Source organism: Candoia aspera, chromosome 12, assembly GCF_035149785.1.
Source record: "Candoia aspera isolate rCanAsp1 chromosome 12, rCanAsp1.hap2, whole genome shotgun sequence".
Classification (NCBI taxonomy): domain Eukaryota; kingdom Metazoa; phylum Chordata; class Lepidosauria; order Squamata; family Boidae; genus Candoia; species Candoia aspera.
Window position 1 is genome coordinate 11500104 of NC_086164.1, and position 16845 is coordinate 11516948.

The window sequence follows — 16845 nt, forward strand, 5'->3', positions numbered from 1 at the left end:
ACTTCCTTTCTGAACTTGTTTTGGCAGTGAAGAGGTCATGGGTTGAGCTGGAGACCTTCAGCCCTCAGAGCAAAAATTCCCCCTCTCTGTGGTTAGAATTCCTCCACCATCTTTGCTTGTTCTCTGTTGGAATTCTCTTTGCTGTCTGCTCAGGCAGTAGCAAATGGGCCTTTGGGGAAGTTGTCAATCTGCTCTCCATTGTCAGTCTGGAACTTCCAGCACCGGGCAGCTTGAAATTCACGTTGTTCTTGAAACCAGACTTGGTTCCACCACCTTGCTGGAATAAACAGTAACATGATGCTCCTGGCCAATGCCTTTTCTGTTTTTTTGTTAGTTATGTTTGGCAAACTATGACAAGAGAGCAGGACTAGTCTAGACTGGAGCAAAACATCTGACTTCAATCAAGTTGTCGCTGGCTGTAAATGTACAATTCCATTGCAAAATGTGTCTGTCGTCAGCCTGGCCCAAGACTTCTCGCCTGCCTCAATCAGTCTGAAAGAGAAGAATCCAGGCAAGGTGTTGGGGAAGATGATGTTTGCTTGTTCATCAGAGCCTGGAATTTGGCAGTGCCTGTTTCTCGAGGGCAACTCAGGGACTCCAGTTCGATCAGTGCAAGGAAATTAAAGGGGTTGCCCCAGGGCCGCAACTAGGGGGGGCAAGTGGGCATGTGCCCCGGGCGCCGTGCTGGGGGGTGCCAAAATGAGCACAGAATCCATGTTTGCCCCGGGTGACAGAGACCCTAGTTGCCGGCCTGGGTTGCCCCATGTGTGGTTACAGTACGTTTAAAGCTTCTTGGCTTATGAGATGTCTACAGTCTGATTGTTCCCATCAGATGACTTTTTTTTTTGAAAACCCAAATAGTAATTTGGACATCTTTCTTTCTGGCTTGAAGCTGAAACAGGACTATTTAAGATATGCTTGCAATCACATTCAGTTCCACTTTCTTTGACTAGTTGTAATTTTGCTGTTTTATCTTTGATAACGTCCACTGCATTTTATTTCCCCGCTCATTAATGGTATTGTGACAATAGAGCGTGATGGCTTTTTAAAAATTTATTTCAGTTGCCGGTTGCCAGGCATACTATTTTTCTTGGAGTGCTTTCTTTCATACCTCAGCTCTGATTTGCTCAGTGACAGTTCCCTGGGTGTAAGCAAGAGACCTTTGTGCTGGGGAGAGTTTTCAGGTGGGATGATGTTGGAGCATTGCGTAGAAGGAAAACAGCTACTGGAGCGGCTGCAGCAGGAGAAAAAGAGTTGCCGCTGTTGCTCAGCTCGGTTAGAAATTGGAGTATGGCCACAGGAGGATTGGGTTTGGAAGATGGCCACTAAGCTGCACCTTGCAGCATCTTGAGAAGCTCAACTTCTATTTTAAAACAAAGGTTCTAGTCCTTGCGGCTGAAAACTTTGCGTTCATGGTTTATCAGAGTGGTCTATCCCAGTGTTTCTCAACCTTAGCAACTTTCTGGGAGTTGAAGTCCACATATCTTAAAGTTGCTGAGATCGAGAAACACTCTTCTGTGCAGTCCATCTTCCCTTAAGGTCTCAGAGTAGAGAGATATGAATGTTATATTAGGTCATGTTCTATCCACCCCCCTTGGAAGGAGGGGAATTTCCTCATTCTTTTTTTATGCAATGGATCCTGTATGGTGGTTTTTGATTATATTGACCACTAGGAGGCAGTAGGTGACTGATTTCATCCTTCTGGGGACTCATCAGACATACATAGCCAGATCTTTTGTATGGGTTCAGCCCCTCTCCTGGGAATTGAACTCACGGACCATTGCACTTTAGTTGATTATATACAAGGCATTGGCTTTTGGTGCTATCCAGGTCCTGGTGCTTCATGGTGTTGCAGGAAGATATATACAGTATGTATGTGTGTGTGTGTGTATGTGTGTATACACACACACACACTTATTTGTATAATATAGAATATATATAGAATATGTCACAATGGTATATAGAGTCCACCTTCCCCTTAAGCTCTCAGGGGAGAGAGATATGGATGCTTCATTGCGTCATGTCCCTATATACAAGATTTTACATGACTTTAGATGATTGAACAGGTTTTGGAGATGATGCTTGGCAGAATTTGAAGAGGCATCATAGCTTGGTGATAGAGCAACTGCTTTGCCTGGAGAACTCCTCAGATCTAGGTCTTGGCATCTTCGGTTTTTCAAAAGAATCTGTAGATACCTGGTAAAAGAGACCTCTGCCTAAGACCTGGTATGTTTCTCCCTAAACATTTCATTTCATTTCATTTCATTAGCTGCCCAACTCCAGTGCACAAAGTAAGCTAAATCAAGGGTGGACAGTTACTGGCACCTATTTTGTATACAGTTCCGAAAGCCTCCTTTTACAACACTTGCAATCCCCTCCAGCTACATGATCAAACTTAAATTTCTTGCTATTTGAGGTGGGAAACATATGAAAGCTGTAGTGGCCAACATAGACGGAACACAATAAAAACGACCACGTGCACACACATGCAAAATCTGCAACCTTCTTCAAGTCTCTTGCTCCCACAAAGTCTTGCCTGCCCCAGCTGCTTTGCATCATCCCCTCTCTCACTGTGTTTTCTCCTCTCTCCTACAAAACTATAAAATACATCCTCAGTCCTAAAGATTTGCTAACGATTATGACTGCCATCAAGTTGTTTTTGACTCCTAGTGACCACATAGATAGATTTTCTTCAGGGCAATCTGCCCCCAACCTGGTCCTTCAGCTCTTCCAATGGTGAACTCATTGCCACTGTAACTGAGTCCATCCACCTTGCTGCTGGTCGTCCTCTCCTTCTCTTTCCTTCCACCTTTCCCAGCATCAGAGCCTTCTCCAGAGAGCTGGGTCTTCTCATAATGTGTCTGAAGTAGGATAATTTGAGCCTGGTCATTTGTGCCTCAAGCGAGAACTCTGGGTTGATTTGTTCAATGATCCATTAGCAAGTGGGCAATTACAGGGAAGCAGGTTTTGCCTAACTGTTGGGAAGAAATGCACAGATGGTGAAGAATTACTTAGCAGTAGAAGAAACTTTCCTTGGGAGCTGGCCAACTCTAGATGGACCTCTTCATGGATGATATAGTTATAACTTTCTGTGCTACCCAGAAGGTTAGATTAGCTGGTCTTCAAGCTACATGCCACTTTTGCTTCTTTTCCTAATTTTGCCCATGATCACTGACCATCACTATCTCTGGATCCATAAGAAATGAAATAAACAGATTTCAGAGTTTATATGGGTCACAAAACTCTGCTTTTCCAGGTGCAGAAACTGGGTGATCTGAGCATCAAAACTGGATTTAAAGGAACTGTAATCCAGAGATCACTGAGCTATCTTTAGCATGGGTGGGTTTATTTATTCTAAGCAGTTTATATTGCCACCCAACTTGCAACTTGTGACAGTGGGTGGCTAACATATGATTACCACCAAGAACAAAATATAACCAGCAAAAATCAAAACCGCAAAAAAAAGATAGAGCCCAAATGAGGCCAAACCACATTCTGGCTATTTCAGACATGCTCATTCAATGCCCTGGCCCAAAGTAGAGGAAGGGCCAGGTTTTCAAGGCCAACAGGGTTGGGGCCAACTGAACCTCAGGCGGGTTGCTGTTCCAAAGGGCAGGCACTGTGACAGAGGAGGCACATCTCCTGATTCCTGGTCCCTGTCAGATCTTGTGGGACTCAAAAACAATTGGAGATAGGCGGTCTTGCAAATAGCCCAACCTTGTGCTACAAAGTGTTCTAGAAGTGGTAAGCAGCAACTTGAATTACACCCAAAAGCCTAGTGGAAGCTAGTGCAACTCACAAAAATTGTACATTGGATCCAGTGATAATTTCTTGAGAACAAGGTGGTCCACTGCATATCTACCTCAAGGATGCATCCATCCCTCCTGGATCCAACCACATGTCATCACTCCAGAGGCCTTCACTAGGCAGGATGGACATGGTCTAATACACAGGTGGCTACACTTACAGCCTCAAGGACCCAAGGGTTAGCTTGCTTGTTATTTTGAATTCTGAAATAAATCCTTAAGCCACTCAGGCAAGCTTTTTGCATTCAGCAGCTCTTTTTGACTTTCCACCTCCATCTACTGGGGACAATCGAGGTGGAGGGACTGGAAAGTATTCTGAGCATCTGGGAGAACTCTAATTGGTTCAGCACAAGATTCAGAAGCAATGGGTGCTTTATGTAAAGGAACTACAAACAAAGAGTTTACTTTGAAATATTCAATTTCTTTTCCAATGTGCTTGTGGGGTGGGGAGAACAGAAAAAATTGACGGTGGCTGGGTTCACACCACACTCTTCTTAAATCCAGGTGTGTACAGAACATGCAATACACAAACAAATCAACCTCATCGTGTCTTAAAGTGATGGCTGGTTCACACAATATGCTGAGATAGTGGCTGGGTTTCCACAATCCACTGAACCCATTACTCAGCCCCATTTTAGTCTGCTGTAGCATGGAAATCTAGCCCCTGTGTCTGAGATTTGGGGGAGCAGAATGCTTAGCTGTGAATTCTTGCTTTTGTAAGCAGACGTTTGCCTGAATGTAGATTTCTGAATGCAGGAGTGCAAAAAGCAAAATCAAACAAATAAATCCATAAAAGTTTGAGCAGAACAGAGAGGAAGCTTCCAGGGAAAGGTGGAGATGGTGGAGTTGAGGCTGACACTGGGGCAAGGGTGAATTGTGCCTTCTTTGATGGAAGTGACAGGCACCCAGAGAGAAAGACAGAGAGAGAGAGGCTGCCGCATTTCAACCGTGGCAGGCGTGGGTCTCTTCTACTTTCCCATCACTTATCAGAGAGGGGCTGAGACTGACAGCTTGCCACTTCAGCTCTGATTTAGAAACTGACAAAGAAGCGTTTGGAGAGCTGCTGTCATCTTGGCTTGTTCCCTGCAAAGCATAGCAATAACCCAATAATCCCAGGGAAGGCATTGGGTTGAGGTATCTGTGCAGGCTGTCTCTCTCTCGGAAGGCCAGCCATGATAAAAAGCTACCACCCCACACACAAGCCTTTTATTCATATTGCACAAGAGATGGGATAATGCACTGTGGTTATACAGTATCTGCATTAGGAGTGCAAAGTAATGCAGAATGTTTTATTTATTTATTTATTAATTAATTATCAAATTTGTCACTGCCCACCTCCTCCCACTGGAGGGACTCTGGGCTGTTTACAACAAAATAATAAAAAAACAATAAATATATAATAAAATTCCAATATAAAAGTGCACTTTAAAACAATTTCACATAGCTACTAAATATAAGTAAAGTCCAGATGGCTGTGATCTCATTCAGTCAATTTATACATTGTTCTTTGGGGCTCCAGTGACTCTGGGGGTGCCTAAAATGGGTGGTTGGTGGTTGGCATGTGTCTCCATGTTTGCATTTTTTTTTTTTGCAAGCCTGCCATAACTACTAAACCTCACTGGCTTTCCAGAAGAATGCTTTCTAAGAAGAATAGAAACTGGGAAATGTGAGGTGAACTCTAGTCATTTGTTTCCAAGAACTGCATTTCTGGCTCTCGAAGCCCCAACAAAGAAGAGTGTCCAACTCCTGAGGTTCAACGTCTTGAAATCTCAGAAGCCAACATTTGGGAGGAGGGAGATCATCTGTGGTTTTTTCCAGTGCTTAAATATAGATTTCCCAATGTTGCCTTAGCTTGGCCCAGAACTGGTTATGCAAAACATGTCCAGTTTTGGCCTTTCTGTAGAGAGTGCTATAAAGAAGATGATCTTGATGAGGTTCTACAAAAGCTGTTGCCTAGGCAAAAGGGTCTGAAACATGTCCAGAACACCCGGATAATATTCAGTGACTCAGACAGACACCTCCCTAGTTCACCAAACTCATCAAGGAGGAATTTGGACCAGGTGTCTTGTGTCCGTCCTCATTCTAATTCAATGTATTTAGCACTAACACCAAGTAGAATAAAACTAGAAAAACAAAGAGATAGTCAGTCTCAGTGACACTGACCACCAGGAGGCACCAGGACTCAATGACCAGACTCAATGAGTGACCACTTTACATTATCACTTGTATTTAGAAAGAGCTGAAGGATACAGAAATGATGGAGAGGGATGTAAATACAAACAAGCTAAAAGTATAGCTGGACACAGGTGACTGTTTGATGTTCTACACTAGATTTGCAGACAGAGATTGACTGGACAGCTTCCCCAGATTACTCCAAGAGAAGGAGAAAGTCTCCAGTTTTTCAAGGATGGGACCCTTCCTCCTTATTGTCCTTTGGATGTCTTCCTTTGGGATCAAATGGAAGCAGGGAAAGCTAAAGAAGTGGAGTGACTTGCGGGTGTTCAGTGAAAGTGAGGGTATTCACATCAACTCCTTAGCTGTCTTCTCGTCAAATTAGTGCAAGAAAACCATAGGCCATCCATGAGTATTTCCATAAAATTCTCTTTGTCCCTCTGAAGCAAATTTGAAATTCAGAGAAAAACTGTGGGAGTTAAAAAAAAAAAAAGAATTTCTGTCTCAGGGACTAGCTAAACCTGATGGAGGGATGGACAGAGAGTGAAAAATGTTTCCATACGTTCATTACTGAAGCATTGTGGAACCTGCTAAGGATTCTGTGAGCTGTTAAGAACTGATTATCCTGCAGTCTTGAAAGTCTGGACCCCATTGGGAAGGTCCCTGCCTGAAGTTGCTGCAACACTTCCTTTCCTAGCATCAAGTTGGCAATGACAGCTCCCTGTGGGATCTGACCCCCCATCAGCTTTCTTTCATGTACTTGCTCATTCATGTACTTCACTCCCCTATCCCTTAATTTTAAAGGGATGCCTTAGAAGTGTTTGCCGGCACCTTGCTGTTTCCTCCCAATGTGGTGCACGCTAATGAGATTCCGGTTGTTGCTGTAGCATCCTCTGTTTTTCTTCTCTAAGGTGATGAAGCTGAGGAAGCTAGCCCAGCAGGTAGCCAACTGCCGACAGTGCCTGGAGCGGTCGACGGTCCTCATCAACCAAGCTGAGCACATCCTGAAAGAGAGCGACCATGCGCGGTTCCTGCAAACAGCAAAGAATGTGGCAGAAAGGTAGTACTCCAAAGATAATGGGTCAGTGAGTCAGGTGTGGTTCTGCTAGGAGTTCTGAGTGTCCCCCCCCAGCTGCTGTCCTTCCCAAGGGACCATGATCCCAGGTTTTGTAAGCTCCTGAATATTCTTTGAGTGTGCTTTGAATGAGGATTTGTTCATCCTTTTGGATAGCATGGCAATAAATGCCATACAATGAAGCTGACTGTCAGCGTGTTTGACAAGGCTCGAAGATGGTCTACTGCCCTTAATCTCATGGAACTTCTGGCCTCCTAATATGGCTCAAACTTCTGGCCTCCTAATATGGCTCAAAAGCATTAAAGAGGCTTTTCTATCTACCGTAGAAATCAGCAGAATGTTCAGGCTGTTCACAAGGCTGTGCAGTGCTTTGGATTCTCTTTCAAATAACATAGGAGTATTTTTCTGCCACTACACAACCATTTCTGTGCAGCTTCCAGATTCTGGAGAAAGGAGGGATCTGGACCTAGAGGTTGCAGAAGCACTGTGTAATGGGAAGCATCAATAGTAGTGAATCACACAACTCATTCATCCTCATTAAGGGGGGCCTTCCCTGAGCAGACATCCAGTTACTCATTCATGTAAAGACTGGGAAACTATGCTGGGTCAGAAAAAACAACGAGGGATGGAGCCCACTGGCTTAAAAAGTTTTAAATTCACTCTGAAGTCAACCAAGTTAGGTGAAGAATTGATTGCTGAATTTGCACAATATGTTAAACCTGATTAATGTTACTTGGTTTGCTTTTTGTGGCTTAGTGTGCCCATTTTATTGGTATGTTGTGCAAATCAGAAGTTGAGTTAATTCAGTAACCAGACTGTAGGTATTGTGTGAACACTTCCCGAAAGGGGCTGCGGCGGCTCAGTGGTTAAGACGCTGAGTCAGAGGACCACTAAATCCGGAAGCTCAGCAGTTCGAAACCTGAGAGCTCGAACTGCATGACGGAGTGAGCTCCCATCAACTTGTCCCAGCTCCTGCTAACCTAGCAGTATGAAAGCATGCAAATGCAAGTAGATGAATAGGTACCACTTCGGTGGGAAAATAACAGGGACATGAAAGGAGCTTCCTCGGGCATCCCCTGGGCAACGGTGACCTCACAGGCAAATCCTTTCAATACAGAAGCGCCTTGGTAGATGCTTCTCACACACACACACACACACACACACACAAAACATTGCCTGTGAAGTCCCCCCCCCCCACTTTTCCAACCCTGTTGAGCAGCTTGCAAATTTATTTTTTTTTAATTTCCCAGTAAAGTTATATGCCCACAATATTCTTCAATTACTCCACTTTTTTAGGCTGGAAGTGCTATCCACTGTAATGCCCTTACTTTTCCAGTTAAAGACTGGGAAGGCATGCACCATCTTTTCCTCTTGTAAAGTACTCACCCTAGAAAACTAGGAAATCCTAGAAGTGTCCTTTTCTGGAAAAAAACAATTATTTGATCCATCCCAAAACCTTACCACAGCACTTCCCAAACTTTTTCCTTTTTTACCCAAAACTGCTTCTCAGAAAGTCCTTTTTACCCAATGTAGGTAAAACACTTTAAGTCAATTTAAATGACCCTGCTGAGATTGAGTAATGGGTTCATGCATCGTTACCCAAAGAAAAACCACATTTACCCAATTTTGGGTAATTTGCCCAGGTTTGGGAGGCACTGTCTTACTGGATTCTTTGGAGTGGTATCCATCTTCTGCAGAGGTTTGCCCGGCCTCCGTGGGAGAGCCAGTGCTTAAGACAGTCACAAACAGGTCAGTACTAGGTCAGTCAGTTACCAAACAGGAGACGATGGTAACTTTTTCTCCTGTCCAAAAGAGATTGGCTTCTAGTCCATTACATCATGCAGGCAGAAGAAAGAGGTGCAAGAATCTGAACTTTGATTTCAATACAAATAGATCTAGTGTTATCTTGCATCAATGCAGCCACTGGAATTCTTCCATAATGACTCCTTTAGCTTTCCTGCAATAAATATATTTAATTTTATTGAATATATTCTTGTATGCTTGAAAGCCAGCTTAACCTGCCTGGTGAAGCCTGACATCCCATTAGCATGCACGCTCACACCCTTAATTTGTTCTAGTGTTTGGTCTTCACTATGTCACAGTGAAGGCCAAAGAGCACCTCCAGTGCTATGCGTTCTTTTCTATCCAGAGACTCACACATGGAAACAAATCCAGGTTTACAACAGTTACTGTTCACTTCCTGAATGAAATGCTCCACTCATTCGTGCACCCATGCACACCTACCCACCTCAAACTCTAACTGCCCAGGCTACATTTGAGTTCCAGAAGAATTAAGGTGGGACACCTAGGTAGAACACTGGTTCTTCATGATGGCTTCCAAGTTGTTCTGATACATGTTTGCACTTTCCAACAAGGCTTGAGCAAAGTTTGGCCAGTTCTGTCTTGGCATTTTTCTCACACCTCCTGGTACTTTTTCACCATACCTCATCCAGTTCACAAGGAACTGTCATTTGAGGAACTGTAACTTGTGTCTTCTTTGAAGTCAACCCTATGTGGTTTGTGGGTTTTAGTGGCCTGGCTTGCTGCTGTTCTGCTGACATATGGAGTGAGTAAAAGGAGAAAAAGCAGCTCAGTTCTGGCCTTGATGGGCAGCTGTGCTGCCCATGTCCTGCTGAGCTGACCTGGCTGCTAGCCAGGGCTGGTGTGGTGAGATTTTGAGACAGCAGCCTCATTGGTCCAGCCTTGTATACAGGTGCTGGGGACTAGAGCCCTGGGGGGACACCCACCTCCTCAGTTGCTGGGGGACATGCTGCTGGTCTAACCTAAAAAGGGGAGGGCAGGGGAGGGGAGATCTGTGCATGGAGTGAATGGAAGGTCTGGAGAAAAAAGCTGGAGAGAGAAGTTAAGTATACAGAGCAGTTGTTGGTTCCTGGTTGGGAAGGGAGAAGAAGGGTCCAGGTGGCTTCCTTGGAAGAAGGGAAGTGTAGACCCAGAGGGACAAGAACTCACCCAAGGCCCAAGAATGGGAAGGAGGGACCTGGCTGGCAGCCATAGCAGGCCACTAAAACCCCTATGCCACACACCTCCCACGTGTTGCATAAACTGAAATCTTCCTCAGCAAAACTTTTTCCCCTCTGGGTTTGCTTTGAGCAGATCTCACCCCATCTTCCAAGCATGTCCATTCTCAAAACAACACAGCATAAAGCTACACGGAGTCACCGTGCAATGGCATTGTATGAAGATCAGCATTATAGGCCAGTGGCAATATACTGGCATTTATAGACCGATACACAATTTAGTAATTAACGTGGTTGTATGTGGTTAACATATTCCAACCGTCCTTTCAGGCAAGTAACTCTTGCTGAGATGAACGATCTGTCTTTGCTGATTAGTTATATTGTCACTGTTTTCATGTTTTTAACTTCTACTTCTGCTGTATATTTCTTGGAGCCATTTTGGAGCAGAGTGGCATAGAAATACCAGTAATAAGTAAATAATAAATGAATGAGTGAAATAATGAATCAGGAACTGGGTTAGGTGGGTCAGAATACCCTCATCCAGCTTCCAGTCTTCTGTCCTGCCTAGACCACAGAGGTCTTCCATTCCAAATTCATGGATGACTCTCCCCCATCCTCTTCCTGCTGGTCTCTCCCCCCCCCCCCGTCCCCCACATCCCCTTTGCTACAAGAGTTTACAACATCGCAAGGCTGTTTCCAGTCCTTTCATCAAAAATCAAAGTGCCGCCTGGGAATGACAAGCACCACCTAATGGATAGCATGCTTTTTTTTTTTCTGTCTTTCAGGGTTGCCATGGCAACTGCATCCTCTCAAGTTTTGATACCCGATATCAATTTTAACGATGCCTTTGAAAACTTTGCTTTAGATTTTTCCAGAGAGAAGAAAGTGCTGGAGGGGCTGGATTATCTAACAGGTTTGTGCCGATTCTGCAGTCTTGGTCTTCTGTGGTTCCTTTCCCTGCCTTGTTCGGCTTCCCCCCCAGGTTGTGGACTTTTGTGGGTGGGTAGAGGGGGTGCAGTTTACTTCTTTCCATTTGCACCTTGGAGCATCGGGAGTACAGCCCACTTGGTATTTCAAGGGGGGTTCATTTCTATCAGCTCCGGACAACGGCAAACAAGGACTACGTTTATAACCTTTTTTGCAGTGGTCATTAAGCGAATCACTGCAGTCGTTAAGCAAACCACATGGTCATTAGGTGAATCACATGGTTCCCCATTGATTTTGCTTGCCAGAAGCTGGCCCGGAAGGTCAAAAATGGTGATCACGTGACCATGGGATGCTGCGATGGTCATAAATGTGAACCGGTTGCCATATCCCAAACGCAGGGGATGTTTGGTATCTGCTGCGAAGTTCACATCAGCATGGCATAAAAGTACAAGTTGTCCTCACTTAATGATGGAAATTGGGGCTGGAATTTTCGTCACTAAGCAACATCGTAAAGCACAATGTCACGTGACTGCACCGCTTAGCAATGGAAATTCTGGCACTCACTTAATGACCATTTGTTTAGTGATGGTTCAGACTTATGAAAGTACTGAAAAAAACAACTTACAACCAGTGCTCACACTTATGACCATCACAGCATCCCTGCAGTCACGTGATCATGACTTGGGTGCTTGGCAACTTGTTCACATTTATGACCATTGCAGCATCCCATGGTCACATGATCACTATTTTCGACCTTCCCAGCCAGCTTCTGAAAAGCAAAATCAAAGGGGAACTGTGTGATTTTCTTAACGACCACGTGGTTTGCTTAACGACTGGGGTGATTCGCTTAATGAGCACTGCAAAAAAGTTGTAAAATCGGGTTGGCTTCGCTTAGTAACCGAAATTCTGGTCTCAATTGTGGTCATTAAGTGAGGACTACCTGTATCACTTTGTGCATGTATCCATGGAGACGCCCTGACAAAAAACCCAGCCTGATTGACATTAGCTGCAGAGAGAATTAGCTTTGTGTTACTGTCTGGAGTAATGAAAAGTGGCAGCAGATCCATGACGCAGGGATTGGGAAATGAGCGAAATATCTAAGAGATGTTGTGTTGTGCCGGGAAAGGCACAAAAGATGGCACTGAATTGCGATAAAACCATTTGCTCTGCAGGAAATGAAAGCTGGGAAGCCAATATCAGAACATCTCTTGCTTTCTTCTATTCTTTGGTGCAGCGGTGGACAATCTGGTCTTTGAACTTGCACACACACCCTTTCTTTCTCTCTCTTTTTGGCAACTTCCAGATCTGCTTCCAGCCACAATTACTGAAAATCAATGGTACAGTTTCCTGCCATGTTGAGGGTGGAAGCATACAAGACATGTAAGCTGTTAATGCAGAGCAGGATGTAGGGTTCTTGGTTAAACAAAGAAAGTCTCAAATCCAGGAGAAAAAAAATGAACATTGAACCCTACCCATGGCTTCTCCCATTTTGCATCTTGACTTCGCTCAGCTCCACCCAACCTCCAGACTATTAAAATGTGGCCTCCCAACCACTGAAGGTTGCTGGTCTCTTCTTTACTGCCAGAGATATTACCGTCTTTCGTTGGGCAATGTCAATTCTGTCCTTGCTAAAGGAGAGCCCTTAATTCAATAACTGCATATGATATTGTGTGCACAAAACCTTAGTTTTAATTCTTAACATTTCTAGTTAAAAGATTTAGGGCAAAGAGGGTCAAGAAGTAACTCTTCTCCTGAGACCCTGAATAATTACAAAGCTGGATAGACCTTTGCTCATACTCGCAAAAGGACCGCCCCTGTTTTGAGCAGAAGTGATGGTGAATGGCAGAGGAAATCTTGAATTTGCTGTGCACCAAACTTTGATCATCTCTAAGAACCAGGTACCGAGCTGTAGCATCCAGGAGTGGAATGTTCAAGTTTAGATGAACCAGTGGTATGACTGGGGCCAGCTTTTTATGCATACTTTGTTGTATGCCCCCGAGACTCTTCTGACTGAGGCAGGTTACAAGCATTATAAAATAATAAAAATAAATAATTCTATTTTGAAGGTCATCCAAATGGATGGATGAATGGAGAGGTAGAGAGATAGATGTGCTGCATATATTCATTTCAACCTCTAACAAGAGACTCGGCAGCATTTTGTAAAACCGGTTTACCCAGAGATGGAACATAAAAGATAGGTGTGGACTTGGAGAAGTCATGCGTCATTCAAGCCACTTGGATATCCTTAAAAACCTCAATGGCAGTTTGACCAGGTCAGTTAAAGACCAAATGAATATTGGACAACGAACAATTAAGTGTTCTGCCTTATCCTTTCTCCACATAGTTCACTTGGACTTGTGCCTTGTAATTTTTCTACAGTGCTTCTTGGGTGCATTTAATATGTAATCAACACTTCATTTAATGTCTTTGGAGGAAATAAATACTTCAAAAGAGCTTCAGGATTTGGAAGTGTAGGGTAACACTGCAGATTCCGGCTCTTAACGGTATAGTACAACTGCCAGAAAATCTGCTAGGCTGCAAGTTCTAGCCAATTTGCAGTACAGGTAGTCCTTGCTTAATGACCACAATTGAGACCAGAATTTCGGTTGCTAAGCAAAGTGGTCCTTAAGTGAATCTAACCCAATTTTACAACCTTTTTTGTGGCGGTCATTAAGTGAATCACCATGGTCGTTAAGCAAACCATGTGGTTGTTAAGCAAATCACGTGGTTCCCCATTGATTTTGCTTACCAGAAGCCAGCTGGGAAGGTAAAAAATGGCGATCATGTGACCATGGGATGCTGCGACAGCCATAAATGTGAACTGGCTGCCAAGCACCCAAATCGTGATCACGTGACCACAGGGATGCTGTGATGGCCATAAGTGTGAGCACCAGTTGCAAGTTTGTTTTTTTCAGCGTTGTCGTAAGTCTGAACCATCACTAAACGAATGGTCGTTAAGTGAGGACTTCCTGTAGTGTCAGGCCTTTGAGGTCAGCATGGTCAGGAAACAGGACTTGCTAGGAGTCTTGGAGCATGTACTTTAATATAGCTAGGGTATTGTAACAGAACCTTGAAAGCCTGCCACAGCTCCTGTCCACTTTAACTGACACCTAACGCAATCAAGGCAGAGACGTTTTGAGTTTCTTTCCCCACTCTCTACTTTCCCAAGACTCAACTATCTTTCTGTAATGGCTCGGCATTGTCCTCCCCCTTCTCCGAGTCAAGCACACATTCTGTCACGGCTAGGCTGTAAACTGCAGCGAATCCATGCAGTATAGAACAAAGGTGCATACAGTCTGCTTTCCCCGAATGCTTTCTCGTGAAGAGGACACGAAGCTGCTAACACCTTGTCTGCTATTGCTTTTACAGCGCCCAACCCACCCTCTGTCCGAGAAGAACTTTGCACTGCCTCCCACGACACCATTACTGTCCACTGGATCTCAGACGATGAGTTCAGCGTCAGCTCATATGAGCTCCAGTATACCATCTTCACCGGCCAGGCCAACTTCATCAGTAAGTCACTGAGGGCTAGCCTGTTTCTTCAGCTTCTCTGAGGCCGTGCTTGATGTAGGCTGCTACTCAACCGTACCCACGGCAGTGTAGGTTGCCAGAGCCGCAGCTAGCTTGAATGAATTCTTCTGAGACATGGCTTGCAACCTCAGATTCACCTTCTTCATCTCCTGACCAAACAGGTTGGAGAGGAAGGAAGTGGGGTGGGCTCAAATGTTTGCTGACCTGAAGGAAGGTTTTCCAGGGAAGAAAGTGTTGCATCTCTCATGAATGTACTTCGAGTCCACTGAGATACTTAGACATCACTGGAAATTGCTGGCTGGGAAAAGCAATTTTATTTTATTTGTGTTGTGGGATGGGGGATTTTTTCCATAAGAGGGAAAAGAATTCTGTTCTGCGCTCAATTGGGCAAATATGTAAGCAATGCTCCCCATTTCTGGGGGAAGCACATTAAAATGTTTGGATTAGATATGCTTAGAATCTCTACCCATCTGCTTCCTACCAGCTCCAAACTTGGTTGAGAGTCCCTCTAGTTTTCCATCAGCTCCTAAAAAAAGATTTAGATGGTGGGTGATGGAGGCATCACTTGAATGTTTAGCCCATTCCTTGCCCAGCTTGGAGATGCAGAACTCTAGTCTTGCTGGGCTTCAGACCTGCCCAAACCAGAGCCAGTTTGGTCTAGTGGGTAAGGCAATGGGCTAGAAACCAGGAGGCTGTGAGTTCTAGTCCCACCTCAGGCACGAAAGCTGGCTGGGTGACCCTGGGCCAGTCCCTCTCTCTCAGCCCAACCCACCTCACAGGGTTGTTGTTGTGGGGAGAGGAGGAGGAGGAAGGAGTATTAGGTATGTTCGCTGTCTTGAGTTATTTATAAAAAATAATTAAGGCGGGATAGTAAATAGAACAGAACAGAATATAATCTCCAAGCTAGAGAAGATAGGTAGTTCTACTAGTCAGTCTCATCAGAAGTGAATCAGCGGTTGAGTGATCTGTGGGATGTAGAGTATGAATCCATCAGGGATCTTGGCCTTCACAGTTGTCCAGCAAGAATTATCCTTGTCTCCCCAGTGCCTCGTAGAGAAGCTGCATCCTCTCTAGCGCTTTCTCAGGCAGTGTAATTAATCTCTCCATCAAGCTTTCCCTGATAAGCCACTGAACTCTTTCAAGGCTCCTGGAAGACAATTTGTGGATGCTAAGAGATTTATTGGATTATTGTCCTATGGAACTACTTTGATGTTAAAAAAAATCTTATGACTTACTATAAATTGTATGAGGCGTAGGAGCAAATCTGGCTTGCTGGGCGATAGATGCAGAGTTGAACCCATGGTTAGGCAGATGTCAGAAGTAGCCACTTGCTCTGTGGCTACTGTATATGCTTCAAATTGATTGCTGTAGTGAAACCTGTAGCTCAGTCTATACTTAGGGACTGGGCCCATTCTACCCCAACCTGTTGACTTCTGGACTCAGCCTGAACTCTCAGGGTGACCCTTAGCAACATCAGAAATAGCACAATACCATCACAGCACAGGGAAAAGGAGGGAGTCAACTGCAAGCATTTTAACTCAGTACTGTGGGAGCAACCTTCAGAGTGGCTTGGTGGTTGCTGGTCGCTCTAACGGCTCATCTGGAAGACAACTCATCAGAAAGGTAATAGAGTTAAGCTGCAAATTGTGCAGGTACTGCTTAACTTGATGTGAAAGCAAGAAGGGACAGATGCTGGCTGTCCAAGACAGTTGTTGTTTGTAAGCAATGAGACATGGCTGCAAAACCCCAGCTTCAGACTCTGTCATCCTGCACCTCTTACCTCCTGCTTGCATCAACTTTAAAACCTTCCTCCTCCAGCAACAAAAGCCTCCATGATTTCATTTGCTGGCTAAAAGCCAACTCAGATAATCAGAGAAAGAGCACAGTGCAATTTGTTTGTGTCAGCTTGGAATGCATTGCAGAGTCCTGTTAGAGAGCAAAGAATTCTTATGGTGGCTTCCCCACCCTGTCTGTGGAAAGCAAGGCTGGGACAGTGTTCTAGCTTCACCCTTATGTGCTAGCTTTCCTCTGGGATTTAGCATAAAGAAAAGTTCAGATGACCTCCCTTTGGACACTTCCAAATGGCACTTTCTTGAGAAATCTCAACCATTCAGTAGACACTAGGTTTAATCTGTTATTGGCAGAGAGAGCAGTTCTGGCCAAGCATGGCCCACTGAAGATAAGGGATGATACAGCATAGCATACATGAGCTCAGTGCTAGGGAGGAAGGGGCACAACCTCTCATCTTATGGTCTTGGTGCACAACTGGTGATGTCACATGAGGATAGGCCCTCTCTGCCAGAGCTGGAGTTCCTGGATATGTGGATGCTAGATGGCAATAGTCAATGTAATGGGA

General features: G+C 44.5%; 1 protein-coding gene across 2 annotated transcripts in view; it reads left to right on the plus strand.

Annotated features, from left to right (window-relative positions):
* The window catches only part of MID2 (midline 2), a 158614-nt gene that overhangs the window by 125666 nt on the left and 16103 nt on the right, over positions 1-16845 (plus strand). For both annotated transcript variants that reach the window (XM_063313502.1, XM_063313503.1), the window contains 3 exons: positions 6890-7038; positions 10817-10944; positions 14328-14471. In XM_063313502.1, coding sequence (XP_063169572.1) covers positions 6890-7038; positions 10817-10944; positions 14328-14471 — 421 coding nt within the window. The remainder of the gene's footprint in view (positions 1-6889; positions 7039-10816; positions 10945-14327; positions 14472-16845) is intronic.